This window comes from Tauraco erythrolophus, chromosome 13 (assembly GCF_009769465.1).
Source record: "Tauraco erythrolophus isolate bTauEry1 chromosome 13, bTauEry1.pri, whole genome shotgun sequence".
Taxonomy (NCBI): domain Eukaryota; kingdom Metazoa; phylum Chordata; class Aves; order Musophagiformes; family Musophagidae; genus Tauraco; species Tauraco erythrolophus.
This window is the reverse complement of record NC_141477.1, coordinates 17,083,907-17,109,923: the sequence shown is the minus strand read 5'-3', so window position 1 is coordinate 17,109,923 and position 26,017 is coordinate 17,083,907. Positions and strand designations below refer to the sequence as shown.

General features: G+C 49.4%; 5 protein-coding genes and 1 non-coding gene across 6 annotated transcripts; 3 read left to right on the top strand and 3 right to left on the bottom strand.

Annotated features, from left to right (window-relative positions):
* Nucleotides 1-116: 116 nt before the first annotated feature.
* AKAP14 (A-kinase anchoring protein 14) lies at nt 117-2,947 on the bottom strand. The gene is made up of 5 exons (XM_086619759.1): nt 2,812-2,947; nt 2,650-2,741; nt 2,315-2,494; nt 839-891; nt 117-460 (listed from the first exon to the last, which is right to left on the bottom strand). The coding sequence occupies exons 1-5, from the start codon at nt 2,921-2,923 to the stop codon at nt 376-378; spliced, it is 522 nt and encodes a 173-aa protein (XP_086475885.1). The 5' UTR covers nt 2,924-2,947; the 3' UTR covers nt 117-375.
* A 4,326-nt stretch (nt 2,948-7,273) lies between these two features.
* NDUFA1 (NADH:ubiquinone oxidoreductase subunit A1) lies at nt 7,274-8,027 on the bottom strand. The gene is made up of 3 exons (XM_086619772.1): nt 7,886-8,027; nt 7,583-7,672; nt 7,274-7,361 (listed from the first exon to the last, which is right to left on the bottom strand). The coding sequence occupies exons 1-3, from the start codon at nt 7,985-7,987 to the stop codon at nt 7,341-7,343; spliced, it is 213 nt and encodes a 70-aa protein (XP_086475898.1). The 5' UTR covers nt 7,988-8,027; the 3' UTR covers nt 7,274-7,340.
* Nucleotides 8,028-8,460: 433 nt separating this feature from the next.
* On the top strand, nt 8,461-16,271 carry UPF3B (UPF3B regulator of nonsense mediated mRNA decay). The gene is made up of 10 exons (XM_086619699.1): nt 8,461-8,628; nt 8,799-8,905; nt 9,021-9,127; nt 10,501-10,599; nt 10,981-11,091; nt 11,800-11,843; nt 12,501-12,689; nt 13,173-13,324; nt 14,035-14,347; nt 15,197-16,271. Exons 1-10 carry the CDS (start codon nt 8,461-8,463, stop codon nt 15,341-15,343), a joined length of 1,437 nt encoding a protein of 478 aa, XP_086475825.1. The 3' UTR covers nt 15,344-16,271.
* Nucleotides 16,272-16,354: 83 nt separating this feature from the next.
* Nucleotides 16,355-19,097, top strand: RPL39 (ribosomal protein L39). The gene is made up of 3 exons (XM_086619692.1): nt 16,355-16,402; nt 16,622-16,725; nt 18,693-19,097. Exons 1-3 carry the CDS (start codon nt 16,400-16,402, stop codon nt 18,739-18,741), a joined length of 156 nt encoding a protein of 51 aa, XP_086475818.1. The 5' UTR covers nt 16,355-16,399; the 3' UTR covers nt 18,742-19,097.
* LOC147527928 (small nucleolar RNA SNORA69) lies at nt 18,088-18,221 on the top strand. The gene has a single exon (XR_015222520.1). It is a non-coding gene; the product is annotated as a small nucleolar RNA SNORA69 (small nucleolar RNA).
* Nucleotides 19,098-24,753: 5,656 nt separating the features above from the next.
* Nucleotides 24,754-25,764, bottom strand: SOWAHD (sosondowah ankyrin repeat domain family member D). Its single transcript, XM_086619938.1, has one exon. It carries the CDS (start codon nt 25,762-25,764, stop codon nt 24,754-24,756), a length of 1,011 nt encoding a protein of 336 aa, XP_086476064.1.
* Nucleotides 25,765-26,017: the final 253 nt, after the last annotated feature.

Here is a 26,017-nt window from a genome sequence, read left to right as displayed (position 1 = left end):
AAATCTCTGTGTTGTAGTTTTGGCAGCAGAGATGTCTTGTATGTTTGTATAAAGAAAATAAAAGTCCTTTAATGTTTGCCCTGGAGTTCTGCAAACCTGGCATTCGCAAACAGCAAGTCCAGCCCAGCTGCCTCTTACTGTTTACACTCTGCAACTCGGTTCCATCCTGCTGTACCCACCCATACCTGCAAGGAACCATCATGCAAAGTCAGCTGCAAGGTCAGGCCGTAGCTGATTTTGCACAGATTTAGTGCTTTTTAGGTATCCACAAAGTAGAACTGCTGATAAGGAAGAGTCGTTTTTCCTTCATTGTGTTTATTCGATTCTCCACAAAATGCCAACAGAGCATTGGTGATGGTGAATTGCAGCTGTTCATTAGAAAGTAAGTCTCTCCATGAGAATCATTTTATTTTCAATGATGTCCTTAAGCCACTCTTCTCTAAACTGACACTGTTCTGGCCTGGAGGATGGAATAATAAGAGGGTAAATGGTCAGAATAATATCGAATCCAAGTTTGCCCAGCTGAGAGCTGGCCTTTATTCACAGACAAAATTTTCATTTTCTGAAAAAAAGAATACCACCTAGACCTATGTAAACCCAGGACAAATTCATTATGGAGAAGGCAGATGCTCATGGAGTGGCTATCTGTGCTTGTGGTGGAGTGAAGCTAGCGATAAGCTAGCTCATTTGGTTTTGCGTAGCAAAATTCCAACAGCTTCCTTCACCTCTCTGCTATTACTACAAACTTACTTATATCAAGCTCCCTGTTTCTTTTTGGTGTGGAAAAGCTTGCTAGAACCTCCTGAGTTGTGTCAGTGATGGAAGAGTAGTAACATACCTGTGAATCAGCCTGCTGGACTCCAGAGTGAAGAATACCTCCACGGGCAAGGTCTGCAAGAGAGGAGAGACAGGGTGGAGTTCACATACAGGACCTCAAAAAGTGGGAGCTGCTACCCACTTCTTCAAAAATAACCTGTGTATTTGTACGTTTCTGATATGGATTAGAATAGTTTGGTTTAAAGCCCCTATGAGTAGTCTCTCACGAAGATAAAGACTCAGATGTTACAATTTTAAGCTTAGGAGGTTTTGGCTAATTAGGAGCCAAATTTTTGGCTTAAGAGGTTTTGGCTGGGGTGGAGTTCAGTTTCTTCACAGAAGCTAGTATGAAGCTATGGTTTGGATTTGTACTGGAAAGGTGTTGATAACACAGATGGTTTTGCTACTGCTGAGCAGTGCTTACACAGTGTCAAGGTCCATTCTGCTTCTAACATCACCCCACCAGTGAGGAGGCTGGGAGGGGACACAGCTGGGACAGCTGACCCCAACTGACCAAAGGGTTATTCCACACCGTATGACGTCATGTCCAGCACTAAAACTAGGGGGGAGGCTGGCAAGGGCAGAGTGCTGCTCGGGGACTGGCTGGGCATTGATGGGTTGGTGTTCAGAGGTTGTTTTCATCTGTATCACTTGTCTGTCTTAGTTTTATTTTTCTCTCCTGATTATTTTTTTCTTTACAATTTGTTATTATTATTTTTTTTTTAAATATTAAACTGTTTTTATCTCAACCTACAAGTTTTCTCACTTTTACACTTCCAATTCTCTCCTCCATCCCACCATAGGTCAGGGGGCAGGCGAGGAGGTGAGTGAGGGAGCAGCTGTGTGGTGCTCAGTTAGCAGCTGGAGTTAAACCACAGCATCCGTGGACTGCTACGTGGGGACCCATAGCCAGTAAAGAGAAAAGCTAAAGTTCAGTATGACTAAGCCTAGATTCTGGAGGTTAAAAGTCTACTCAGAGCAGTTTCTTTCTTTTTTCCTTTTGAGCTGCAGCATATTATTGTACAGGTAACAAACTTCAGGCCTTCAGGAAAGGGGTTCTGAGACAGCATGAAGAACAGCGGGCCGGTCTCCCTCTACTGAGCCCTCATTCTGTAAGTTGCCTCTGCTCAGCCCTACTTACAGGTGGAGAGGTATTGGTGTTGCTCGGAAGGGAAAGATGGTATGAGCAGGAAAGCAGGTGTGGGATCCTGCCAGATTCTCTGTTTATCAAGTTTCTGCCAGCCTCAACAATTTGGGAACTCAACCAGCCTCCTGCTCTGTGCTTTGCTCCCCTCGACAATTGGCTGCTAGTTTCCATTACACCGTGTTTAAATCTCCTGCCACTGCTCTGACAGTGCCCAGGCCTTGTCAGCATCTCTCGTGAGAGCTGCCAGCCCCTGGTGGGTCTCTCCGCTGCCCTGGCGTTTCCCTGCCTCAAGAAACCCCCCTGTACTCTTGTTTCTTAAAGGACTGGCACGTGCCATTTCTGAGTACTTACAGCAGGTTTGATTTTGGAGATCTCGATAACAAAGTAAACACTTGCTGTTGCTCGTGGGATGGGTTTTCTGCGTGTTGGGACGCTCCAGCAAACCCTGTAATGGTACCTCTTGCTGTACTTCAGTTCTTCTTCCTGGAGAAATTCTGACCAGTGAAGCCAGCTTTTGTGAACCTCCCACATCTGCTGAGCAAACACATCGCACTCAGATTCCCTCTGTCTAGTCGAGGTGATTTGAGGGAGCTGCTAAAGAGGAACTGAGGTGCTCTCCTTTAGTTTTCACACTCCTCAACAGTGAGAAAGTGTGACCTTCCTGAGTGGGTGGCATTGTCACTCACAGAAATGTATTCTTCAATCTGCTGCCATCCTCTCTCCACTGTGAAGTTGTTGCCTGTGGTCCACTGGATATTTTTGATGACATCTTCGGTTTCTAAAACAGATAAAATGCTCACAAATCCTTCTGGGAAGACCCTGACATGCCAATAGAGCAAGCACGCTACCTTTCTCTTTTCTCTCCAGCTCTGGAAGATATTCCTCTGTATCACTTCTCCCATTTTCCATGAGAACGTGAGCTTTTTCCTTACTGGCAGCGTTTTCCTCTCCCTTGTCCATTGTCTTCACCTTTAGAAAGAGAAATGCACAAACGCACTGAGAAAGAGAGCTCCTTCAGAGCTGCAGGACTCATCTGACAAACTTCAGGAGTCTGGAAAGGGGTTCTGAGACAGCACGAAGAGCAGCAGGCCAGTCTCCCTCTACTGATCCCTGCTTCCATAACTCCCCTCCACTTACCCCTACTTACGATTGCCCAGATCGATTGCTGTTGCTTCCCAACGGCCCTTGCCAGGCAGGTGGGCCCAGAGGAGTGTGGTTCCAGACAGGGGTGGCTGCCACCAGGGGAGCTGTGCCCAGGCCCTGGCAGTGTCGCTGGGTCTGTCCTTTCCTCCCTGGGGGTACAAGACCCTCAGAGCGGCTCCCAGGGCTGCTGCGGTACCCAGCAATGCAGGGAGTGTTTGCTCCGTGTTGCCATGGCAAGGTGGATGCCAGCCAATTGCAGCGCTGGACTCCCAGCATCCCCATCGGCATTCAGGGCGCCTGCTATGGACCAGGGACCCTGGGGAAATTCCTCCCCAGCAACTATAGTGTCTCAGAAGGAGAAGACGGTATGAGCAGTAAAGCAGATGTGGGATCCTGCCAGATTCTCTGTTTGTCAAGTTTCTGCCAGTCTTGACAATTTGGGAACTAAACCAGCCTCCCACTCCGTGCGCTGCCAAACACAGTCTCTGTCCAGCCTGTCGCACAGAGGTGCCGTAGTCTCTGAACACCAGCGCTTGGGATGCAGAGCCCTTTGGAGGGAAAGGACCACATGAGATGCTACATGAGAGAGGCCAGAGATGTTTTAGCAGAGCACAGCAACCACTCTTCCAGCATGACAGGGCTGTTATAAGGATTCAGCTACTACAGAAATAAATGAGCAAAGTGTAGGTCCTAGTCCTTGTGGTCTGGTAGAGGTGCTTACTGCCTGAAGATGAAAGGAGGTAGTGAGAGTGATGGGTAGCTGAGTTAGGTTTGTATGAGACGAGAGAATGAATACGGGGAATACCACGCAGTGAGAGGCAGCTGTGAAACTTTGCTCATTGGCACACTTTGTTCTGTGTTTCTTACGGGAGTTTTCCTCGTTTGGTTTCATCCTCTCAAGAACAAAATTGGGAAGAACAACTGCAGCGTAGGTGTCTGCTTTGAAAGACAGATGGGAGAAAAGGACCCCAAGGACCCTGGCACGGGAGTTGTGCCAAGACATGGGGAAGCATCTGAGGGGAAACTGGTCAACAGGCTGGAAAATGGCTCTAGCAGCTGATGGGAAGGTCTTGTACTGCAACTGCTGGGGAGGCAAGACTGGGGACACAGACACCTGCAGAGCTCTGTGTGTGTGACAGATGAGGCCTGTTCATTTATTGCATCTCATGCAACAAAGGAAGCTTCTTCCAGCTGCTGCTCAGGACATGCTGTAAGGTCAGCACAGCCAGAGGCGTGATGTCAAACAGAAAAGGCCTCTTCTGAGCTGAAAAATTCTCTATAGAGACACGCTGACCCAGGCAGGATGAGTCTCACGAGAGCTGTTCAAGGCCCCTTGGTATCCAGAAGGATTACAGCAAACCCGGCCTAAAGTAGCCCTGGTTTGCTTTTCAGCTGTCTGTGTAGTTTGGGAGAGGTGCTCAAGACTAGTGTGAGCTCTGGAAACCTGTCTCCTCCTCTGCTTTCTGCCGTGATCTCCCCATCTTTTCCCTCTCATTTCTTGACCTCATCTTCTCTTCCTGCTAGTTCTTCTGTAGCTGACTAGCTGGTGGTAAGTGCTTTGGGCTGGTATTTCATGGATTCCCAAGCTGTTCCCCACCCCGTGCCTCATAGTGAATCAGTGTTAATGGTAGTGACACAAGATCTGCATTTCCCTCTCCCATTTGCCATACTTTAACAAGCAGACAAGCAAGAATCATTGTTTATAGGGGATTTAGGATGTAGCCGAAGCAGCTTTTGGCTGCATTTGTGCTGGGTTTACAGGAGGGGCTGCAGAAATGGCCCCTGTAAGTAGCTGTGAAAAGTTTCCCCCCTGCTCCAAAAACAGTCAGACTGGCCTCTGGCCAGTCCCCATCCCCTCAGGCCAGCACTGAACCAATTGGCACCTCTGTGAATGCCCTATTTAAGACTGGGACAAAGGAGCCCAAGCTGAGGCTGGATCTGCACTGAATATCTGCCCACACTGGGCCGCCTCTACCCAACAGGAGATGGCTGCAGCAGCACAGTTTGGAGAGCTCCAAAGTGCCCCGCTCCCAGGACGCCCTCTGGGAGGAACTCATCTTGCTGGGACTGCTGAAGTTCGTGGAGAAGACTGAGATCTGAGAGAAATGGCCACGCAGACACCAGGGACAGTGAAGATGGAGCAGGAGGAGGTGTGCCGGAGCTAAGATTCCCCTGCAGCCTGCAGTGAGATGGCAGCGGCCCCCCTGATACCCGTGGAGATTAATGGCGGAGCAGAGATCCACCCACAGCTCTTGGGAGAACCTCACGCTGGAGCAGAGATGCCTGTGCCTGAAGGAAGTCATGGAGAATGGTCTCCATGAGCCGCTGGAGACGATGAGACAGAGAGGCATCTGAAGCCCGCGGAGAACCCCACGCCAGAGCAGGTGGCAGCTCCCTAAGAAGCTGTGACTCTACAGGGAAGAAGCCCACGCCAGAGCAATTTGATGGGTAAGGATTGTATCCTGTGGGAAGGACTCACATTGGAGAAGTCTGTGGACTGTCCTGTGAGGAGGCAATCCACTGGGCAGGGGAAAAGAGCATAAGGAGTCCTCCTCCTTTAAGAAAGGAGCAGCAGAAACATGTGACAAACTGACCTGCAGCCCCCCATTCCCTGTTCTGTGCCACTCAGAGAGGAGGTAGAGCTGGGAAGAAGGGAGGGGTGGGGGGAAGGTGTTTCTCAGATCTGGCTTTGGTTTTTGTTATCCTCTCTGCATGAGCCATTATACGAATTAAATCGATTTGTCCCCACATTGAGTCTGCTTTGCCCAGGGCCGTGGTTGGTGGGCGATTCACCCTTGTTCTTACCTTGACCCTCAGTCCTTCTGTTACATTTTTCTCCTCTCCACCTCACTGAGGGAGAGCGGTGAGTGAGCGACCTCATGATACTGTGCTGGGAGGGAAGAATCGCACGCTGCAGGAGGTGACACTGGCTATTCGGGCACACCGCTGCCGTCAGCAGGGCTGCTACAGGGAACTGCAGGTCAGCAGAAGTGGGTGCGAAAATAGAATCACAGAATGGTCTCGGTTGGAAAGGACCTTTAAGATCATCAAGTCCAACCATTAACCTAACACTGCAAAGTCCACCACTAAACCATGGCCCTAATCATAGAATCACAGAATGGTTAGAGTTGGAAGGGACCTCAAAGATCATCTCGTTCCAACCCCCCTGCCATGGGCAGGGAAACGCTCCACTACACCAGGTTGGCCAAAGCCTCATCCAACCTGGCCTTGAACACTTCCAGGGATGGGGCATCTACAACTTTTCTCGGCAACCTGTTCCAGTACCTCACCACCCTCAGAGGGAAGAATTTCTTTCTTATATCCAATCTAAATCTAAGGATAACATACTTAAGTGAGGGGGGAAGACAACTGTGTGGCAGCTTCTGGGAGACAGGATTGAAAATATGTGAGAAGAACAACTTTGCAGACACCAGGGTCAGTGAAGATGGCGCGGGAAGAAGTGCTCCAGGTGCCAGAGCACAGATTCCCCTGCAGCCTGTGGTGAAGACCATGGTGACGCAGGCTGTGCCCCTGCAGCCCATGGCGGACCCGACGTTGGAGCTGGTTTGCTGGCAGGACTTGTGACACCATGGGGGACCCACACTGGAGCAGTCTGTTCCTGAAGAAACCAGACTCCACGCTGGAGCCATTTTTGAAGAACTGCAGCCTGTGGGAAGGACTCACGTTGGAGAAGTTCCTGGAGGACTGTCTCCCGTGGCAGAGACCCCACGCTGGGCAGGGGAAGAGTGTGGAGTCCTTCCCCTGAGGAGGAAGGAGTGGCAGAGACAATGTGTGATGAACTGACCACAACCCCCATTTCCTGCCTGTGCCACTCAGAAGAGCAGGAAGAGAAACTGGGAGTGAAGTTAAGCCCAGGAAGAAGGGAGGGGTAGGAGAAAGGCGTTTTAAGATTTGGTTTTATTTTCTCATTACTCTACTGATTTGATTGGCAATAAATTTAATTAATTTCCCCAAGTCAAGTCTGTTTTGCCCATGATGGTAATTGGTGGGTGATCTCTCCCTATCCTTATCTCGACCCACGAGACAGTTGTACCTTCTTCTCTCCCCTGTCCAGCTGATGAAGACAGCGATAGAGCAGCTTTGGTGGGCACCTGGTGTCCAGTCAGGGTCAACCCACCACAGCAACACGGACGCAAGGGTTGAATATATCTTTAATAAAGAGTTTAATAAATCCTTTCATACAGATACGTGCATTCTTCAAAGTGCTGCCACCTCAGTCTATGTTTTCCAGACCCTGAAAAAGAACAAGCAACAGCTGTATCTGCGTCACTCTCGTCACTAACTTGCACGAGGGCATAGCTGAAAATGCAGTTTTTCAAACTGTGCTTAAGTACCCACGTTTAATTAAAAAATTAAAGTGCACATCCCCCCAGACGGCCCAGCTGCGCGTGCAGAGCGAGCTCCGACAGCCCCAGAAGTGGCTCCCGCTTCCCTCCCGGCGCCCCCAGCACCTGCCTTGGACACGTAGTACTTGTTGACACCCGAGAGCCGCCGGTCTCTCTCCATCAGGGTCCACTGGTAGGGATAGCGGGCGATCCTCTTCTCCTGCGAGCACGCGCAGCGCTGCCGTTACGGCCCCCGGCGGAGGGGGGACCCGGGGGGTGTCGGAGGGAGGGGGGCCGGGGGAAGGAGAGGCCCTGGGAAGGGAGGGATCCCGGGGGAAGGAGAGGGCTGGGGGGAAGGGGAGCCCCGCGATCCCGGGCCGCCGGGCCGGGGAGGGCAAAGGCGGCCCGGTGGCCCCGCCCCCTCCGTGCTGACCTTGCCGCCGTTGCACCAGCGGTGCATGTAGAGGGTGGAGAGCCCGGGGATGCTGAGGCAGATGCCCATGACGGCCATGCCGGGCAGGATCTCGTACCACATCCCGCCGGTGCCGCGCTACCCGCACCGCCGACCGGGGCTCGCAGCGGGCACTCCCGGCCTGCCCCGCGCGCCTTCCCGGCCTGCCCCGCGCCGCCGCCACTACGGCGGCGGGCTCGGAAGCGGGTAGTACCGGCGGCGCTGCGGGGCGGCCGCGCCTGGCTAGTGCCGGGGCCGGGAATGAGGCCGCGGCCGCGCCTCAGCCCGCCTGGCGGCAGCCCCGGCCCCGAAGGCTGATCTCGCCGGGTGCGGGATCGCCGGGCCCTGTGGGGGCATGCCGGGAGCCGTAGTCCGGCGGGGCGCGGTGCGTGCCGGGAGTCGTAGTCCGGCGGGGCGCGGTGCGTGCCGGGAGCCGTAGTCCGGCGGGGCCGTGGCGGAGAGGCCTCGGCCGAGGGCGCGGCTCGTGGCCCTTTAAGGCGCAGTCGCGCGAGAGGCGCGGCGGCCCATGGGCGCGCGGCGCTGTCCCGCGGCCCGGGATGAAGGAGGACAAGGAGAACGCCAGGCCCAAGGAGCGGCGTGGGGCCGCCGCCGGGCCGGGGGCCCTGCTGGGGACGGCGCCCGCCGCCGGCGCGGATGGCAGGGCCGGCGTCGCCGAGCTCGACCGCCTGGAGCGGCCCAAGGACAAGAAGGAGACGCTCAGTAAGGTGGGGCCTGCGCGCCGCTCGGTGCGGGCGTCCCGCCCGCGGTAACGGGCCTCGCGCGGCGGCCGCGGCGGGTGGAGCCGGGTCCGCCGCGGGAAGGAGCGCGGGGGGCGGCGGCGGCGGCTCGTCCCCCGGCGCTGCGGGCCGCCCTGACCGCCGTCGCCGTGCCGCAGGTGGTGATCCGCCGGCTGCCGCCCAGCCTGACGAAGGAGCAGCTGGAGGAGCATCTCCAGCCGCTGCCCGAGCACGACTACTTCGAGTTCTTCGCCAACGACTCCAGGTACGGCCGCCGGCCCAGCCCGCGCGGCTCCCGGGAGCCGCCGCTGCTGCCCGCCGGCCCCCGCGAGGCGCTGCCGCCCGGTCAGCCCCGCTGTCTCGCTCTTGTCTTCCCGCAGCTTGTACCCCCACATGTTCTCCAGAGCCTACATCAACTTCAGAAACCAGGAAGACATAGTCCTCTTCAGGGACCGCTTTGACGGCTATGTCTTTGTCGATCATAAAGGCGAGTGAGCGGCGCCCGGCTGTGCGGTCGCGTCTTTCAAATAAGACGATGTCTTATGCTTCGTGGAAACTAACCCAAATTGGTTTTGTGTATTGCGTGTAAAACCCAGCGTACGTCAGGGCGGTAGTGGTACCAGCAGAGAACCAGTTGCAGCGTTGGTACTTGCATTGTCACACCCGAGCATAAAGTCTGAAAAGTGAAAGCGGGTGGATGGTGTTGCTGTCTGAACTAAATGAAGCTGGGGTTCATGATGTCACCCTCTGCTACTCCCCTCACCTGTTCTGTATGCTTCTAACAATGTGACTTATTTTTTGGTCGGTTTTAGTTCAGATTATTACTTTTTCCAGTTTACAACTGAGCGAGTCATCTTGATTCAGTAAAAGGAACAACTTATTCCATGCAGTCGTGGATTGTGAAAGTGACTGCTCTCTGAAGACGTTAATCTGTAGAAACAAACATTTCATTTAATTCATTGGTTAAACATCAAAATATTTAGTTGCCACTTAGCTCTTTTTCTAAATACATGTTAGGAATTCAGTGCATCTCATATTTTTAAATGTTGTGTTTCAGAACTGCTTATACTGAGTAGCACTAAAAGTCATTAGTGTCTTATTGATAGACCTTAAATTTACGTATTTAGCAAAAGCTTTAACGAGTCTTCCTTTTGGCTTCAGTAGGCTCAGGATTTCACCTTGAGTTTTGTTTTGAGTGTGTGTTTTACATATCATCCAGCCAGGTGCTTTACGTGGCACAAAGCTCTCTCCACAAGATTCTCCCTTATTTAGAAGGTTTCATGGCAAGGTTCTAACAACACCTGGATATTTTCAATAAGCTAGTTTGCAGTGCAACAGCACGCTGTGTTTGCCATACCCAGCAGCAATGTTGGGTTTATGCAGCCATAAATGTAGCCTTCCTGTCAGAAGGTAAAACTTTAAAGCCTACTTGTAATGTGTTGCATTCTATTGTATTTTGCCAAAAATTGAGATTTGCCTCAGGTGCATTAGCTTTAAAAAATTCTCTTCTGCTTGCCCAGTGAATACATAGTCGGTGGGATAAGGATATTCTGTGGGGCAGTGTAGCTGAGGTGCCTGAACTGACAGTTACAGGCAGTCTGAAATAGAGTATTTCCTTCTTGTCATGAGTCTGTGAATTTGCTGTTTTACTGACATAGTGAGAGTGTTTAATTCATTAATTCTGCTGTTTCTAAAATGTTTGTTTTTATTAAATGGCTTTTTATGCTGTCCAAGTAGTCTTTTCTAGTATTGCATATTTATTGTGAGGCTTATCTTCCTGCTTTAGGCATGGACGATATAATCTATTTTATATCTGCTTCATGTCTGTTTTAATGTATTTTTCCCCTCTCCTCTTAACAGGTCAGGAATATGCTGCCATAGTTGAGTTTGCACCTTTCCAAAAAGCTGCAAAAAAGAAGAGTAAGAAAAAGGATGCCAAAACTGGAACTATCGAAGATGGTATGACAGCTTTTGTTTTTTGTTTTCTGTATTCGTTTTGCATGGGTGGGCTTGAAGGCCCTAGCAGTAATTTGAGTGTAATGTTTTTACTGTGACACTGTAGTTCATCAATAGGATGTCTGCTTAATTATGTATGAAGCCTATTGGCACTACTTTGTCAGCTGCAAATCTATTAAATATGATTGTCCCAGGCAAACATAATGCAGCAGCTCATTTGAGAGCTGCCAATTTATGAAAGGTGATATATAAACAATACAATTTATGCAAATCTGACCTAGACTTCCAGCAGAGCGCAATGCAAATTCTTTTCATGCTACAGTATATCTTTTTTCTTCTTTTTTTTTTTTTTTTTTTCCTTTTCTCCTTTTCTCTCCCACGTAGATCCAGAGTACAAGAAGTTTTTGGAAAGTTACAGTGCAGATGACGAAAAATTAACCTCTACTCCTGAAACTTTGTTGGAGGAAATAGAGGCAAGAAACAAAGAGCTAATAGGTATGGAAATCTGTGTACTCTAGTTACATTTTCCTGGAGCACAAAGAAACATACGTGGTATAGTTTGAAGCTGTGGTTTCCCAGCCTTGAGGAGACTGAATTCTTTTGTGTGCTTGCTTGGTATTTGTTAAACCTCTAGCCTGGTATTATTCAGTGTGTTTTATTTTGCTCCCATGCTCTAAATTCTTCTCTAGGTTGAAGTTTTACACAACCTTCCTTCCTGTTTTAAACTGCTAGTCAGGTGTTTGTTAGCCAGACTAGGCTGTGGAGTGGCTGTATTTCATTGAGATCCAGTGATGCTCAATGCAAAATGCTGTGAGCAGTGATGTTCCATGCGGGCACAAGTTAAAAGATATTGTAGTTGAGTAAAATACCAGAAAAATGACCAGAATGCTCTTTTTAAGCATGCTACAGGTCTCCCTTCCGAAGCGAGAGAATCTGGGAAAAGCCTAATGCAGACTGAATATCTCTTTACAGATAGGTGTACTGGATGTCATATTGGTGTCCTAAAGAAGTTTACAGAATCCTAATAGTTGCCACTGTTCCGGGATAGGATTGGAATACTTGTTTCACTGCTGTATTGCTGTACGTGAGAGGAGAGAGGCTGGATAATCCATAAGGCTTCTTCAGTTCTTACAGGGTTTTGTTGTAGATACTGCATTATTGGATAAGACAAATTGTTTACATTTGGTTTTATACATTTTCTAGCTAAAAAGACTACTCCTTTATTGAACTTCTTGAAAAATAAACAGGTAAGACACATCTCCAGAATTTTGTTGTCGCTTGCAAGTACAATTTGCTCATTAAAAGCATGGGTGTGTGTATTGCAATGTCTATATTGATATGTTTCTGCTCTTTCTTTTGAAGAAGCTTTTGACCCAGCTTCCTTGTTAACATCTGATTCACTTATTTTAAACTACTAGGACACTGGCCTTTGTAGGAATGGTGGTCCTTTGTGTGTGTTCTGGCCACAGCTAAACATCTCTGTGGCACTGCGCAACCAAATTCCATTTCATTGCTTTCATTTTTAATGCAGTTATGGCTGAGGTCCTTGTAGGTGATCTTTCTCCTAGCACATAATCTCATTTTAACTTTTAGCAATGGAGAAAATCACAGATGGGGTAGATTTAGTTAAAACTAGAATGATAAAAGGTTGAGGCTAGTGTTGTGGGTTTTTTTAAGACAGTACAAATCAAGGCTTTGAGCTAGGGGGAAAAAAAAAATAAAACGCTGTTGTGACACGTTCAGGTTCACGACAGGACTTTTTACTTTTATAACGGAGGTGGTTTTGAGGTGAGTTATTTGGTGATGAAATACTTTATCACTTTGTGACAGGGTGTGTTGTTAGGCTTAAAGGGATGTTTTCTGGTGTGGAAATACACTATTTCTCTTTGCTTTTACACACACAGAGACTGAGAGAAGAAAAAAGAGAGGAGAGGAGGAGGAGAGAACTGGAAAGAAAAAGGCAAAGAGAAGAAGAGAGAAGAAAATGGAAAGAGGAGGAGAGAAGGAAGAGAAAAGAAGCTGAAAAACTGAAGAAAGTAGACAGATGCCCAGAAAAAGAGAGAGACAGATCAAAAGAAGAACCAAAGATTAAGGTCTAGAACAGTTCTTTATTATAAACTGTTACACTCCCTTTCCCCTATTATTTGTATATCAGTCTCTCAAAATGTGCTTTGAGTATTGTGTGAAGAATCATATGAGTTTGGTGTTAGTAAATTGCCACTCTTTTGTAACATTCAATATTAGGCATTGTAAAGGTTTACATGCTGTAATGCTTCATAGTAATATTTAAAGCTTTTGTCACGTGACTGTTGTACATGCTGTGGTAAACGGAATTGTGAATTCACTATGGAATGGAGACCATTTTTAAGCTTTCCAAAATGGCCTGTTTTAGGAGAAAAATCCTAGTGTGGATTATGCTTACTCATACACTCCAGCTTTTAGAAACGATTTGCAGTAATATTACTTTAATGTTTATTTCTTACTGGACTATGGTTCCTTTGATGCAATTTCGGTGTTGTGCCAGACAATATGTGCTAGAGTGAGCTTTTTAGTTGAGACTTCTGTTTTCTTTGTAGCTACTTAAGAAGCCTGAAAAAGATGAAAAAGACTTGGAGAAAAAAGAAAAATCCAAGAAACTGGAAAAAGAGACTCTGAGGGAGGAAAAAAATGCGAGTAGTGCATCTGCCAAACGATCTGATGGGGAGACAAAAGAAGAGAAGGCAAAAAAGTATTCTAGTACTTGCTATAAATATATATATGTATATATAACTTGTTTCCTGATCGTACCGAGGCTTGAGCTGCTCTGCCATGTCCATGTTTTGAAATTCCTTTCAGATTATTTTTCTGATACAAGGCATGGGATGTATTCTCTGTGGCAGTGCACATCCCTGTGATTACAGAAAGCTGTGTGAGTTACATGATAGTTCTTCACTGGTGGACAAATTTTAATATTTTTGCCATTCACTGTAGGAACTCTGCAAAAGAAGCCCAGGTGTAGGTGACCTGCAACAGGCTGTGAGCACTGTCTTTGCAAGGAGAGAATTACAACCATGGCAAGAGGAGAGATGTACTCCAGTTACCAGTCCCTTTAAGTCTTGTAAAAGGTCAAAGTGGGGAGTGTAATTCTCAGCAGCTCCATGCTCTGTTCAAGGTTCAGTTCTGCCACGTGACAAATAGCGATGAGACGCAGAAATGCAGGTGTTTTCCAAGGCCAGAGGAGACTCAGCCAGCTCTGTGGGTAGAAGGCTAGGAAATGTGAGCAGTCAGCGTCATCTCTGGTTGTCATGCATGACTCAGATTATTACCACTTCCCAAAAGCTCCCTAGAACCTACCAGTGTGTCATCTTCGTGTTGCAAATTTACACCAGTATTACGTTGATCTCCCGGCTCTGTTCGATGAATCTTTTGAGCTTAATTTTCAGTTTTGTTTTCATACAGATCAGAAGATGAGTGTGTAAAGGACTACAGGGACCGAGATAGAGATTTTGAAAGAGACAGAGAATATGAGAGAGCACAGAGGGAGAAGCTGAGGCGCCAAGAAGAGGAGCGTCGGAGGCAGAAAGAGCGCTTTGAGAAAGAGAAGGTTTTTAGAAGAAAAGAGGAAGAAGTGAAAAAAGAGAGAGACTTACTCAGAGAAAAGGGAAAGAAAAGTGATCTTACAGACTTTACCAGCAGCACGGACAAATCTGAGAAAGTAACCAAAGACGATAAGAAAGAGGATACAATTAAGAGGGATCGTATCAGAAACAAGGTGCTGGATTTCTTTGAATTCCCGTGTTGGTTCATAGGGACCAGTTTGTGGGTTTTAGCATAAAAGCACTTAAAGGAAAGAACCACATGGTTTCTCTGTTGAAGCTTCTCCCTGTTCTGCTAACAAACTGCCATTGCTAGAAAGTTTGCCCATTTGTCCACTAAACTTTGCTAAACTCTGACATTTCTTGTCACTGTATAGGAGTTAAGTCAAGATACCATGGGCTAAATTGTAAAGACACTGATCCCTTTTCATTTGCTGGCTTACGCCATGGGCTGTATCTGTAAGGTGTCGGCAGAGCCTCAGTAATCTACCTGTATCTCTGCTGATGTTGTACGTGCCTGAAAATACGTCCTAAAGTGGGAGCGTGATTGAACAGGTTCATCCAAAACAGGGACAAGACTGCTACACGCAGCATATGACAGATCATCTCTAGACTCAAGAAATAATGTCTTGAGTTTAGTTGTATATACTCTGCCAGTCTGTTTTTGCAGCATCGGTGTGCAAGTTTCCCATGTCCCTTCAGGCATTATCGGGTACAAATGAAACTCAGGGTTTTGACAAAGCTTCCAGGTTGGCCTCTGTTGTGAGAGAGGACGAGCTGACCTTGTCTCAAGAGGAAACTCTTAACAAATAACTGGGTGCAGTGTTCTTTGTAGCTTGAACGGGGATGTTGCCTTACAACAGAGACAACCTTGATTTGAGACAGTTGAAGTTACGTTGCTACCATGGTGGAATAATTTAACTTAGAACACCTTGAAAAGTTTGAATTTGAGCCATTTCTAGTATCGCTGATGCCGTGATTCCGTGGGGCTGTGAGAGAGTCTAAATAGTTTTGATTTATTTCAGGATCGTCCAGCAATGCAGCTGTACCAGCCAGGAGCCCGAAGCCGAAGCAGATTGTGTCAGTATGAAGACAGTGCTGCGAAGCTCACAGATCAGGGAGCGGATAAGAAACCAGAGAGTGAGACCAGTAATGTGAAGGAAGAGGAGTGACTAGCGTGCAAGCCTTATGTGTTCTGACTGTCTGTGCAGCCAAAGAGCATGTACTACGCAATCCAGAAGTGCCTTCGAAGCGAAGAAGGAACAAAGGAAGAAAAGGGGCATTGTGCTGTTGGATGTTTCTGGTTAAAGAACCTCAGTTGTAGATTCGGAATTTGAAATGTGTTCTCATTGTATTTTCAGTTATTTGAATTTATTTTCCCAGCATCTAACTACAACAGAGAAGAGAATCTTTGCAAAGTAGAAAGACTTTATGGCCTTAAGTATGATAATAAATGAGTCATGTGGTCAGGAGGAGATGACAGCTGGATCTAAAGCCAGAGCTTTCCTGTAAAGCGATCGGAGCCAGTGTCTGATGCACTTAAGCAGAGCGAGCTTGAAGGTGCCCAGAGTTAACGCAGGTGTTGCTGTATTGCGTGGTGCTCCCACCTGAGGCAATGACAGCTCAACGAGCACTGAGGCAGGTACGCAGGCTGGGGTCGTTGAGGTACCAGTGAACAGGAGCCCTCTGGCATGTAAGGAGAACATCTGGCAGTGCCGTAATAATGTTCAGGAGGGGAGAGACCTTCCTCCTCAGTGGTTCTCTGGATAAAGGAACTAAGTTGGAGTGTATGAATAAGCTGGCTTAATATTGGAATACTTCTTGACAAATTCTAATGTAAAGTCTGTCTACATTGAAATGCTTATTTTTAATCAAATGTAGCTGGTTTGAGCATCCTGTTCTTTTCCAGCGTTTTCCCTTCGTTCGAGTCTGAAACCTTTCCGAACTCCTGCCCTCTTGGTGTTGCTTCCTCTTCCCTCATAACCTGGCGTGTTGTTTTACAGCCCGGAGAGAGACTTCAGCAGTAGCAGCTCCTGCTAAGCTCGTGAATTTTAGCCATAGCTGTTTTGTACTAAACCCAATAAACTCGCCCAAACTCGCGCTGCCGCCGTCCTTCACTGCGCTGCGCCTGCGCCGGGCCGGGCCCGCGGCCCCGCGCCGCTGCTGCCCGCCCCTTCCGCCTCTCCCGCCGCCGCCGCCATCGCTGGGACCGGAGGCAGCGCCGCGCCATGGTGAGACCATCGGCTGCCATCCGCCGCCGCGCCGCGCCATCCCGAGCCCTCTTGCCGCCGTGCGCCGGCTCGGGGTTCCCGGCAGGCCGGCCGCGCGGGGGGACGGGGCGGGAGGGCAGCGGGTGCGATTTCCCGGTCCCCGGCCCGCCGGGGCCCTGCGGCCCGCCGGCCGCCTCACCGCGGGGGCTGCCGGGGGGCTAACGGCTGCTCTCTTTGCAGTCGTCTCACAAGACGTTCAAGATCAAGCGCTTCCTTGCCAAGAAGCAGAAGCAGAACCGGCCCATCCCGCAGTGGATCCGCATGAAAACGGGCAATAAGATCAGGTAAGGAGAGCGGCTGGGGCTTCCTGGGGAGCCGGCTCTGCATCCGGCCGGCTGCGCGGGGCGGGCCGACCGCAGAAGCCGGTTGTGTAAAAGCGTTTATGCACGCGAAAGTGCCATCCGGTGCCCGTGAATGCCGCAAGAAGGGTGCTGGTGCGGGTGTGTGTCCCTCCACCGGCTGCTGCTGGCCGGTTTTCTTGAGGTAGCGTGGGGCTTCTATGCGGTTCAGTTCGCTCTGGTGCTCTGCAAGTATCCACAGGTATTCATGGAATCTCAGAATGGTTTGGGTAGGAAGGGACCTCAAACATCATCTAGTTCCCACCCTCCTGCCATGGGCAGGGACGCCTTCCCCTAGATCAGGTTGCTCAAAGCCCCATCCAACCTGGCCTTGAACACTTCCAGGGATGGGGCATCCAAAACTTCTCTGGGCAACCTGTTTCAGTGCCTCACCACCCTCTGAGTGAAAAATTTCTTCCTTATATCCAATCTAAATTTACTCTTTCAGTTTAAATCCATTGCCCCTTGTCTTATCACTACATGCCCTTGTGAAAAGTCCCTCTCCAAAATTCAGTCGTGGCACATTGAAACTGAAAGTGTGAACTGGACGTGTGGATAATTTATTCCAGAATTTGTATGCTGGTAATCGCTCTGCTTCTGACATTCCGCTTCCCAACACCTTTCCCCTTTCTCATAGCGGTCCTTCAGCATTCCTGCGTTTTCAAGGAACAGTACCTAATTGAGCACGGGTGTTCTGAGATACAGAAGATAGTGTGTAAGGCAGCAAAGGGCTTGTTGGGTGTACAGGAGATAAAATTGATAGTGCAAGATCCTTGGCCTGTGACTGCAGAATTCATTTGCAAAAGGCCCTTTTTGTTTGCCTGTAGTGTTTGTTTTCAAGCACTGTGTGTAGGAAAGCGCATAAGGCAGCGCTGTAGAGTATCGGGTGAACGTGAGGTGTGCAGAAGGTGGTGCGTATTCGAGCCCTCTGGTTTAAAAGCTTCAACCAGTATAGTTTGGTCACTCAGGCTATGCAGGTAGCTTTTTATCCCGTATGCTCCCCTGTCTAGACTTTTAAAGGAAACGGGATTCTTTATCCCAGGTCTTTTTTTTGTCCTAAGAAGTGAGGAGAGCAACGGTGGCAGTGAAGTGGCACAGAACTGCCAGGTTCTGTTCTCATTACTTGTCCTAACTCGTTCCTTCTGGGAAAAATCGGTGGTGTGTGCCCCAAACTGTATACTTGTCTTCCAACTTACAACAGGGTTCTGGTTTAGCTAAATTGCAGTACTTTGGAATACTCTATCATGGGGCAAAATGGATATTTTTGTCTTGTGGCACCTCGGTCATCAGTTGTATCCAAACTGTGCTAAAGCAGGCTGCAATTGCAGTGCTTCCTTCTGTGGGAGTACTGCCATTTTCCTGCTAAGAGTGACTCTTGTTAACGCTGTTCTTCGGCTTCACCTACACGGTGGTGAAACCGTTTGTTCTTAACATGTACAAGCACACTTTCATGAATGAGTGTACTTTCCTGGAAGAGGGCCTTTTCCATACCCTGCTCTGCTTTCATATTTTGAACAAAAATGATACTTTTGTGTTAGAGTATGAACTACATCCAAGAGGCAGTTTTCATTATCCTTGGACAATGAATACCAGACCACAGGTCTCATCTTGAAAAGAGGAGGTAGGATATTCACACACCAGTGCTGATGCATCTATCTGCAGGCATCTTTCTCTCTTTGAGGTTTAGATTCTGTGGCAGCGATGTGCTCACTGGTTAGTGAATGAAGAAGGTAAAAAGAGATGGAAATTTTAAAAAGTAAGCACACAGCTGATTATTGTTGGCAGCTTGTCGCTATAGCACGTTAAGAAAGATTTCAGTCCTTTACTGTTGAGCTAATTCAAGGTGGTTTCAGTCCGCCTGGACCCTCAAATGTCTGTGTGCCCTCTGCTAATTTACACTGTTTCTGTCTTAGGTACAACTCCAAAAGGAGGCACTGGAGAAGGACCAAACTGGGCTTGTAAGAGAGACCATCTCCTGGGAGCTCTAATAACACTTGTCTTTCTGCGTCAGATTCATACACCCTGTGCGCTGCTCAGCGACCCCCAAGTGATTCCTTCTGTAGTGTGGGACTGCAATCCTCAATGTTGGGGTTTTTTATAAGCTAGTCTGGGATACTGATGTTAATTGGGACAATCTTGAAGTAATTTGCATCTGAAACATGAAGACTGTGTTCTATTAGTGTTCTTTCTTGTAGGCATCATCATGAGTATTGACAGTGTACAGGCTTAGTAATAAAATGGACCTGAATGACTTGGAATTATTTCATATATATATGGTGGGATGGTAACAATGAAAAACAACATTACTATGAATATAATCTCACTTAGTGTGAGAAACCTTGTCAAGTCTTTTCAGAGAGAGTAGGCTGTGTCGTCCCTATCACTTCCTGTAAACCTTTGAGAGCAAAGCAAAATTTTTTAAAGAAAAGGGATAAAAATCAAAACTGATTTTAGAGGAGTTAATTTGAAGAAAATATTTTATTAGACAAACTGAAATAGTTTTAAAAAAAAGTCTTTTAGAGACAAGTTTGAAAAAGGCAGACTTCACTTTATGATCCGTAGACCACCATGGCTGCAGTAACTCTGGAGTGTCAGCCTTGTAGTACTTAATCCCAGGGAAGACTCTGGATTCCATTTCTGATAGATTTACGAAATGTCACTACGAAAAGTAAGCAGCAGTGTCAGAACGTGCTAAAGATGTGCCTGTAGCCACTGGATGCGTTTTATGGGGCTGGATTGCAAAGCACACTGAAAATACACTGGAGTAAGATGGTTTCCTGTTCGAGGTGTGCTGTGGTCGGCGAGGGGCATCCAAACTAGCAAAACCTTCTGCTAAACCCATTCATCCTCCAGTTACCACCCTCTCTTACATTATGCTTACACGTTGGATGCACGTCTGTTCCCTGTGGCTGGCTTCTGTCACAGCTGTAGATTCCTGACTCCACTATTATCTGCCAAGTGGCCCTTTTGAACATCCAGGGTAGACCATGTAGTAAAGCCTGTCTAGGCCTGGTAGGTTATCAGTCAGATAACCTTTTTTTTTTTTAATTAATGGAAGAGCATGTCTGAACTGCAGATGTTGAACAGTGCGAATGATGGCACTATGGTACTGGGCAAATGCTGAAATGTTACATGCCCAGGAGTACTATAAAAATACTTGCCCGGGGCGTGAGAACACAGAGCTGAAAATAATCAGTGATACTTCAATACCAAGGCTACCTGTCCTGCCCCAGAGCAACGTACTGGCAGTTAGCTGTTCAGCCAAGGATCTTAACCCATGTGGGTCTGGCCCCCGCGCCTGCAGCACCAGGAGCTGCTCTCAGGTAGGACACGGCGCAGGACAGCCCTTGGAGTCTGGGGTCGAGACCCTGCCTGGGGAGTGGGTGCAGTGGAATAATCAGATGTGAGTAAGTTTCATTTAGGAGGTAGGAAAGGAGGAGGAAAGGGAAAAATACAGCCACAGCAGTAGATAGGTTTATCTCCTACAAGATGCAATTCTCCTACAGACTGTAGTACATACTGTCTGCACGTTCCCTAAAACGTGTAATAAGCTGAGTTTTGTTTGGAGCTCTGTGGAGGCTTGATCAAGTTGGTTTTGATGCCAGCCACGGTTGCAGCTTAATTTAAAACATTCTCAGCAGATGGGTAGTAACTCAAGATGCTCAAAGGAACAGCAGCTATTTTAAAAAGGGGAGAGGGGAAAAAAGGGATTAAACCACTCAGAGCAGTTGGCACTCCAGCTTCCCGATGCCAGCATGGAGTCTGTGAAACATCACCTGTTTGCCGCAGGGAAGTGGAGGTGGCAGCTGTGGCTCAGCACTAAGCCCAGCCTGGCTGCTGCTCCTTTCCCTTCTGCAGTGCCAACCTGGGATGGATGCTCGGATGAGCAGGAAATAACTGAAGGTGCGAGCCTGTTCTCGGATGTGGCTGTGGCAAAGCCCATCCTGATGCTAAGGGCTGTGAAGACGCTGTTTACTGGGTTCAGCCTGCTGCAGTGGCTCAGTTCCTGGGTGGCAGCTTCCGGAGGAAGCTTCAGGCTGCCACACCTTCTATGCTGCTGCTTTTCGTGTTGAAGATAAATAGATTTATGTCCTCCACGTTAAAATTCATAACAAGTAGTGCTGGGCAGCAGCATATGCCAGGCACGCGTAAATGCACGACAAGTATGTGCCTTGCTCAGAGCGCATGACAGTCCCTCCTGAGGTGTGCTGGAGGTTTCTGTGAGCACAGGAGAGCGAGGATGGGATTTTCTGCCAACTTCAGGACACTTCAGAGGTGTCTTCTAGCTGCTTTTCCTGTCTAGTTTCTACTTCATTATCAGGGGGAAGGAGTAAGTCACTGCAACAGGAAAGCAGCAAACAGCATTGCCCGAGGTGTTTCAAGAGATGCCCGTGTGCTGCGCACTTTTACCCCAGTGTTTTTGAAATCTGTTCTGTGCTCCTCTTTGGAGCAAGTGTTTAGGAAATAGCAGCACTGCTAAGGATGGAAGATCAGCCTCGGAACCCTGCAAGCCGCCCCTCTGCCTCTCCCCATCACCACTGCTGGCCAGCAAAGCTGCTCGCTGAGCTTCTTCTTAATTGTGTCTATGAGAACCTGGCTGAGGAGGAAAAAAGTGATTTATGGACTTGAGAATGGAAAGAGTTTTCTCCATGGCATTTGTGGGAAAGCTTTCCTGAGCAATAGGTTGAACTATTTTTTGCTATTTATTAGATAGTCTCCCTATTACTATCGTTACTGTGCTATTTTTGTTAGATGGAAGCAGCTTCTACTGAGGAGCTGCTTTGGAAAATAAGTCCTCATGTTATTTTTCCCCATTTGACTGAATGTGCTTTTCAAATTGGACATTAAGGGATAGCACGAAGGAAATTTAGTACAAATTGAAATTGGGTTAAAATCAATCTTCTGCAGAACCTTAACCAACACAAATAGCTCTGGGTTTGAACGATTTCTGTTGTTCCTGTGGCAGCTCTTTGCCCTCTCCTTCCCTGTGACAGCTACGGGGGGATCAGGGATCTCTGCAGAACTGGGCTAACACACAATAACTGAGACATCAACAGAAGCTTTAAAGAAAAAATCTAAATAATTTGGATGTTTTAGTCCATTAATTTTGCTAGACATGCTTTTGTTTTCTGAGAGAGAAGCAAAGTTAGAGCTGATTGTATTCTTGAGGAATATTTTTTAAACGTGTCTGTATTTCCAAACCGGCTGCCCCTCTATAGGTGTGAAAATAAACCGCGTAAGACACAGAGGTGGGTCACTGGAAGTGGCGAACACAACGTACAGCAGCAGAAATGGTACTGCGATTTGAAGATCCTTTTTTTTTGCTCTGTGAAGAGGAACCCTTGCAGGGCAGGCAAGGCAGTGGGGTGGCATTGGTGAGCACAGTGTAACCATGAGCGTGGTAACCACCCAGAGAAGCAGTGCTCTGGTCTTGCTCCTTCTGACGTGCCTGCCTGATTTGCCTCAGAGCAGAACATAGCTTCAAACCCACGACCAAAAGATGGGGGGAAAAGCTGCCTTTAGGGGGTTTTGGTTACCTGTCAAGGGGAGGCAAGTACTAAAAATCATTTTGTTGTATTTAAGTGTAGCATTTGCCAGTTAAATTTTACTTTTGAATGGAACTTTGAAGTCCATGTTTCCTGGTGGAGCATGACTAAGCTGCAGGTGCAAATGCCAAGGAAATAACTCCTTCAAGGGCACTCTCATTAATTCCACTGTTTACTCTGTGCCTTACTCAGAGGAGGACATAAGAGTGAACCCGTGCCCTCTCCCTGACAGCACGCTGCTGCAAAAAGGTGACGGCGGACTAACAGGTCAAAAAATATTTTATCAGACATGCACCCACATATCTTATCAGCAGCACTTTGGTTACCAGAACTAAAGATCACAGATGTTTTGACATCTGTGTTTTTCATGGAGTTTGTGCTGGTGTGACCAGACTCATGAGAAGCCCAGCCTGCTACCCCGCGGCATGGATGTGGCCAGAGAAGTTCTGGAAGGAGCTATGTTGCCATAGACTTTAATCTATTGCAGTTAAAGCACTACAAAACCAGTGTAGATCAGGCATTAAATCCATTCCCAATGCATTTTGTATGTCTCCACTGCTGACCTCAGTGATTAAAAAGGTGTCCAGACCATTTATGTGTCTACCCAGTCACCTGGACTGGGTACTAGTCAGTCTCTAGATCATTGTCCACTCATCTGGAGGCTGTTCTTCCATGCATCATCCACTGCAGACTGGGTTATTCTGGTGTCCAAGCAGCAGTTCAGAGCACAGTCTGAATATAAACAGGGTTTGCTCAGGGTCTGTGAAACCCACAGGCTCCAGTGTCCCCGAGGGAGTTACCGGCGTATCTTTCTGCACGAAGGTGCAATCCAGCCAGGCAGCCAGGGCAGAGATCATCTGGAGTCCCTCGGCCACCTCTGCAGAAGGTGGCCCCAGAAAGGGAGCTGGAAAGAAACCACAACTTCCCTCCGAAGAGAGGTGTCTGCACAAGGACTGCTGCTCCGCGACGGGGAACAGAAACTCCCCGGTCGCTGCCTGAGAGTCACTTCTCAAATGGGACTGCTGTTTAAGGAGGTGGAAATGGTCTCATGCTGATGAAAAAGAGGAAGGGACAGTTGTTTTTCTGAAGATATTTTGAAGCAGCCCTGGCCCTCGAAAATGTGAAAAGCAAGTTGAAATCAGCTGGGCAGAGCTCCATTTGGTGAACGAAACACAAAAGGCCAGCAGAGGCTTTGCCCTTTTAATACAGTCACCAATACGTACACGTGGGGTTATGCTGCTGTAGGGATGTTTCTCAGGAGTTTCATTCTTGAGCATGACTCAGTAGTAACAAAGATAGTCTCACAGCCTTCATACCTTTTCCATGGCTTTGAGCAATGAATTATCTTTCCAGAGCTTTTCCCAGACTCCAGTCCCCTCAGGAGCTACCACATGCCACCCCACTCAGTGTCCCTCCTGCCGCCTCCACTCCAGCCTCCATGCCCAGTGGGGCTGAGCGTCTCAGGCTCCCCTGGATGGGGGTCCCCAGGAAAGGGCTGCCAGGAGGACTTGTCTTGCACTTTGAAAGGCTTCTCTGGGCCCAGCTGCCTCTGGCAAACCGGGCACTCCAGCTCGTACTTTACTGAGAAACAGCTTTAACCGTCATAAACAAACAGCAACCCAGAGGAGGCACATGTGGCGGAGATCTGGGGATCTCACAGGGAGCTGGAAAGAGTTTGCAGCTTGGTGGCACAGTCTGCTTGTCTGTACCCGCTCTCCCTGCCGGCAGAGTAAGCGTACATAAAAAAGTGTTTGGGGGAGTGTGGTGTTTCTGAAGCCACAGTAGCTTCTCCATCGTCAGCCCAGAGTACAGTTATGAAATATTTTATTAAATTCTGCCAGCGTCTCTCTGCAGGCACCCGAGTCCAACCTCACTGCATTGTTGGGAGCTGGGGCAGTGTCAACAGCCTCGTTGTACAGGTGGGAGAACCAAGTCACCGAGCTGCTGTGTGACCCACCTACAGTCACATGCAAAGTCTGCCACCAAACATCCACCCCCAGCCCCCAGCACAGGACACCACCTCCCACGGTGGGTCAGCATCACCCCACAGGCACGCAGGATGCTGCAGAAGCAGCTTCCCACAGCAGGGCCGGTGCATGAGCCCCCACCGTGGGGCTCTGCTGGGCTGCGGCAAGGAGTCCCCATCAGCAAGGGCAAGGGGCAAAACTCCCCCTGGGGACGGGTGGTTTTTGGACAGGCTGTCCCCAGGCAGTGCTCCTGATGGTCACAGTTGCCCCACACACACCCACGCTGGCACAGACCCAAAGGCCCACACGAGACCCAGTGTAGCTGCGGTGCCCCCATGCAGGGGTTTCATCTCTGCTTGGCCAGGATCTGGAGCACCAGCCCTTGCCAAGTTCCCAGCTCCCTGCAGGTTCTTCCAGCTGCTACTCAGTGCAGGTTTGCCGGCGAACGGGCCAGGGGAGCTTCAGCGCTCCCAGAAGAAAGTGAATGCGTGTCTGACAACATTGCGGAGGGTCGACAGGCTCCAGGAGCGCTGGGCTTTCCCCTCAGCCCTGGAGTCCACACAGTCCCACCCTGCCCTGGCCTCTCTGGATGACTTACAGTTGTTGTTGGTGTTGTGAGAGTGCAGCTGGACCAAATCCTCCTCCAAGGCCCCCGCCAGCTCCTTCAGCTCCCTGCAGGTGTCTTCCCTCAGGTACTGCCAAGCTTTGTGCCCGCTGTGGTCCCTGCGGCTGGTGTCTGCCCCGTAAGCTCCCACCAGCACTTTGATGAGCATCTCGTGTCCCTGCAGGGCAGCCAGATGCAAGGGGGTGAGCCCACCGCTGGCCGTGGGGATGTTCACGTCAATGGGATAGCCCTTCTTCTGGGCATGAGAGATGACCTGGATGAAGCTCTCATAGTGGCCGTGCTTGGCAAGCCAGTGGAGAGCGGTGAAGCCCGTCACAAAGTCTTTCCTCGTCAGCAGGCTGGGATCCAGGTCCAGCAGCCTGACGATGTTGTCCGCATCGCCCTGGGCCACCGTCAGCAGCCACTCGTGCTCCAGGGGATCTAGGGCAAGGGACAGCACCTCGGGGCTCTGCTCAGGCTTCTGCTCTTGGTGCGGCGCTGCACGGAGACTGTTACCGTTGGACGTCTTCTGAGCGGTGGCAAACCTCATGGTGCTGCCAGGGCTGTTGCTCTGCAGGAGGATTTCCTTCAGCTCCTTCCTCCGGGTACTGCTGGGGCCAACGGAGAGTCTGCCCGCAGTCCTACCCCAGCTTCCCCGGCCCTGGCTGCCCCGGCTAATGCTCCTGTTGGTGTCCATTTTCTGCAGCGGGTGGAAACGCTCCCTGCTCCCCCCGGCAGCCGGCCAGAGATGGGAGCTACGGGCTAGGCTCGTCGCTTGGGGCTGGGCAGCTTCCAGGAAGGTAAATGCCTGGCCGATGCCAGCTACCTTCTGCGCCGCCGAACACTGCTCCCGCTCCCGCCGGGCCATGGCGGAGCCTCTCACGGGGCCGCCCGCTCCGGCGGGGCTCAGCACCCGGCTCCCGCTCCCCAGTTCTCACCTCCCGCTTCCTGCCTCGGCGCTCGGCGAAGGAGGAACCGATTCCGCACCGCGGGAGGACGCGCCGGCTCCGGCCCCGGCTCCGCGGCGCTGTCGCGCGGCCAGGGCGGTGCGCGCGACCTTTGGTCCCTCCGCGGCTCCGGCTGCGGCGTCACAGCGGGAGCGCGGGCGGGGGCTGCGGGGC

What these genes read in the sequence shown, in the direction of transcription:
- AKAP14 (XM_086619759.1), bottom strand. Translation starts at nt 2,923, where the DNA reads ATGGACAAGGGAGAGGAAAACGCTGCCAGTAAGGAAAAAGCTCACGTT. An exon ending in TCTCCAAAATCAAACCTGCT is followed by an intron (nt 892 to 2,314) that starts GTAAGTACTCAG and finishes CCTCTCTTGCAG; the next exon opens with ACCTTGCCCGTGGAGGTATT. An exon ending in TCCAGCAGGCTGATTCACAG is followed by an intron (nt 461 to 838) that starts GTATGTTACTAC and finishes TCCATCCTCCAG; the next exon opens with GCCAGAACAGTGTCAGTTTA.
- NDUFA1 (XM_086619772.1), bottom strand. Translation starts at nt 7,987, where the DNA reads ATGTGGTACGAGATCCTGCCCGGCATGGCCGTCATGGGCATCTGCCTC. An exon ending in GCTGGTGCAACGGCGGCAAG is followed by an intron (nt 7,673 to 7,885) that starts GTCAGCACGGAG and finishes GCGTGCTCGCAG; the next exon opens with GAGAAGAGGATCGCCCGCTA. An exon ending in ACAAGTACTACGTGTCCAAG is followed by an intron (nt 7,362 to 7,582) that starts GCAGGTGCTGGG and finishes GTTCTTTTTCAG; the next exon opens with GGTCTGGAAAACATAGACTG.
- UPF3B (XM_086619699.1), top strand. Translation starts at nt 8,461, where the DNA reads ATGAAGGAGGACAAGGAGAACGCCAGGCCCAAGGAGCGGCGTGGGGCC. An exon ending in AGAAGGAGACGCTCAGTAAG is followed by an intron (nt 8,629 to 8,798) that starts GTGGGGCCTGCG and finishes GCCGTGCCGCAG; the next exon opens with GTGGTGATCCGCCGGCTGCC. An exon ending in GGGATCGTATCAGAAACAAG is followed by an intron (nt 14,348 to 15,196) that starts GTGCTGGATTTC and finishes GATTTATTTCAG; the next exon opens with GATCGTCCAGCAATGCAGCT.
- RPL39 (XM_086619692.1), top strand. An exon ending in AAAACGGGCAATAAGATCAG is followed by an intron (nt 16,726 to 18,692) that starts GTAAGGAGAGCG and finishes TTTCTGTCTTAG; the next exon opens with GTACAACTCCAAAAGGAGGC.
- SOWAHD (XM_086619938.1), bottom strand. Translation starts at nt 25,764, where the DNA reads ATGGCCCGGCGGGAGCGGGAGCAGTGTTCGGCGGCGCAGAAGGTAGCT.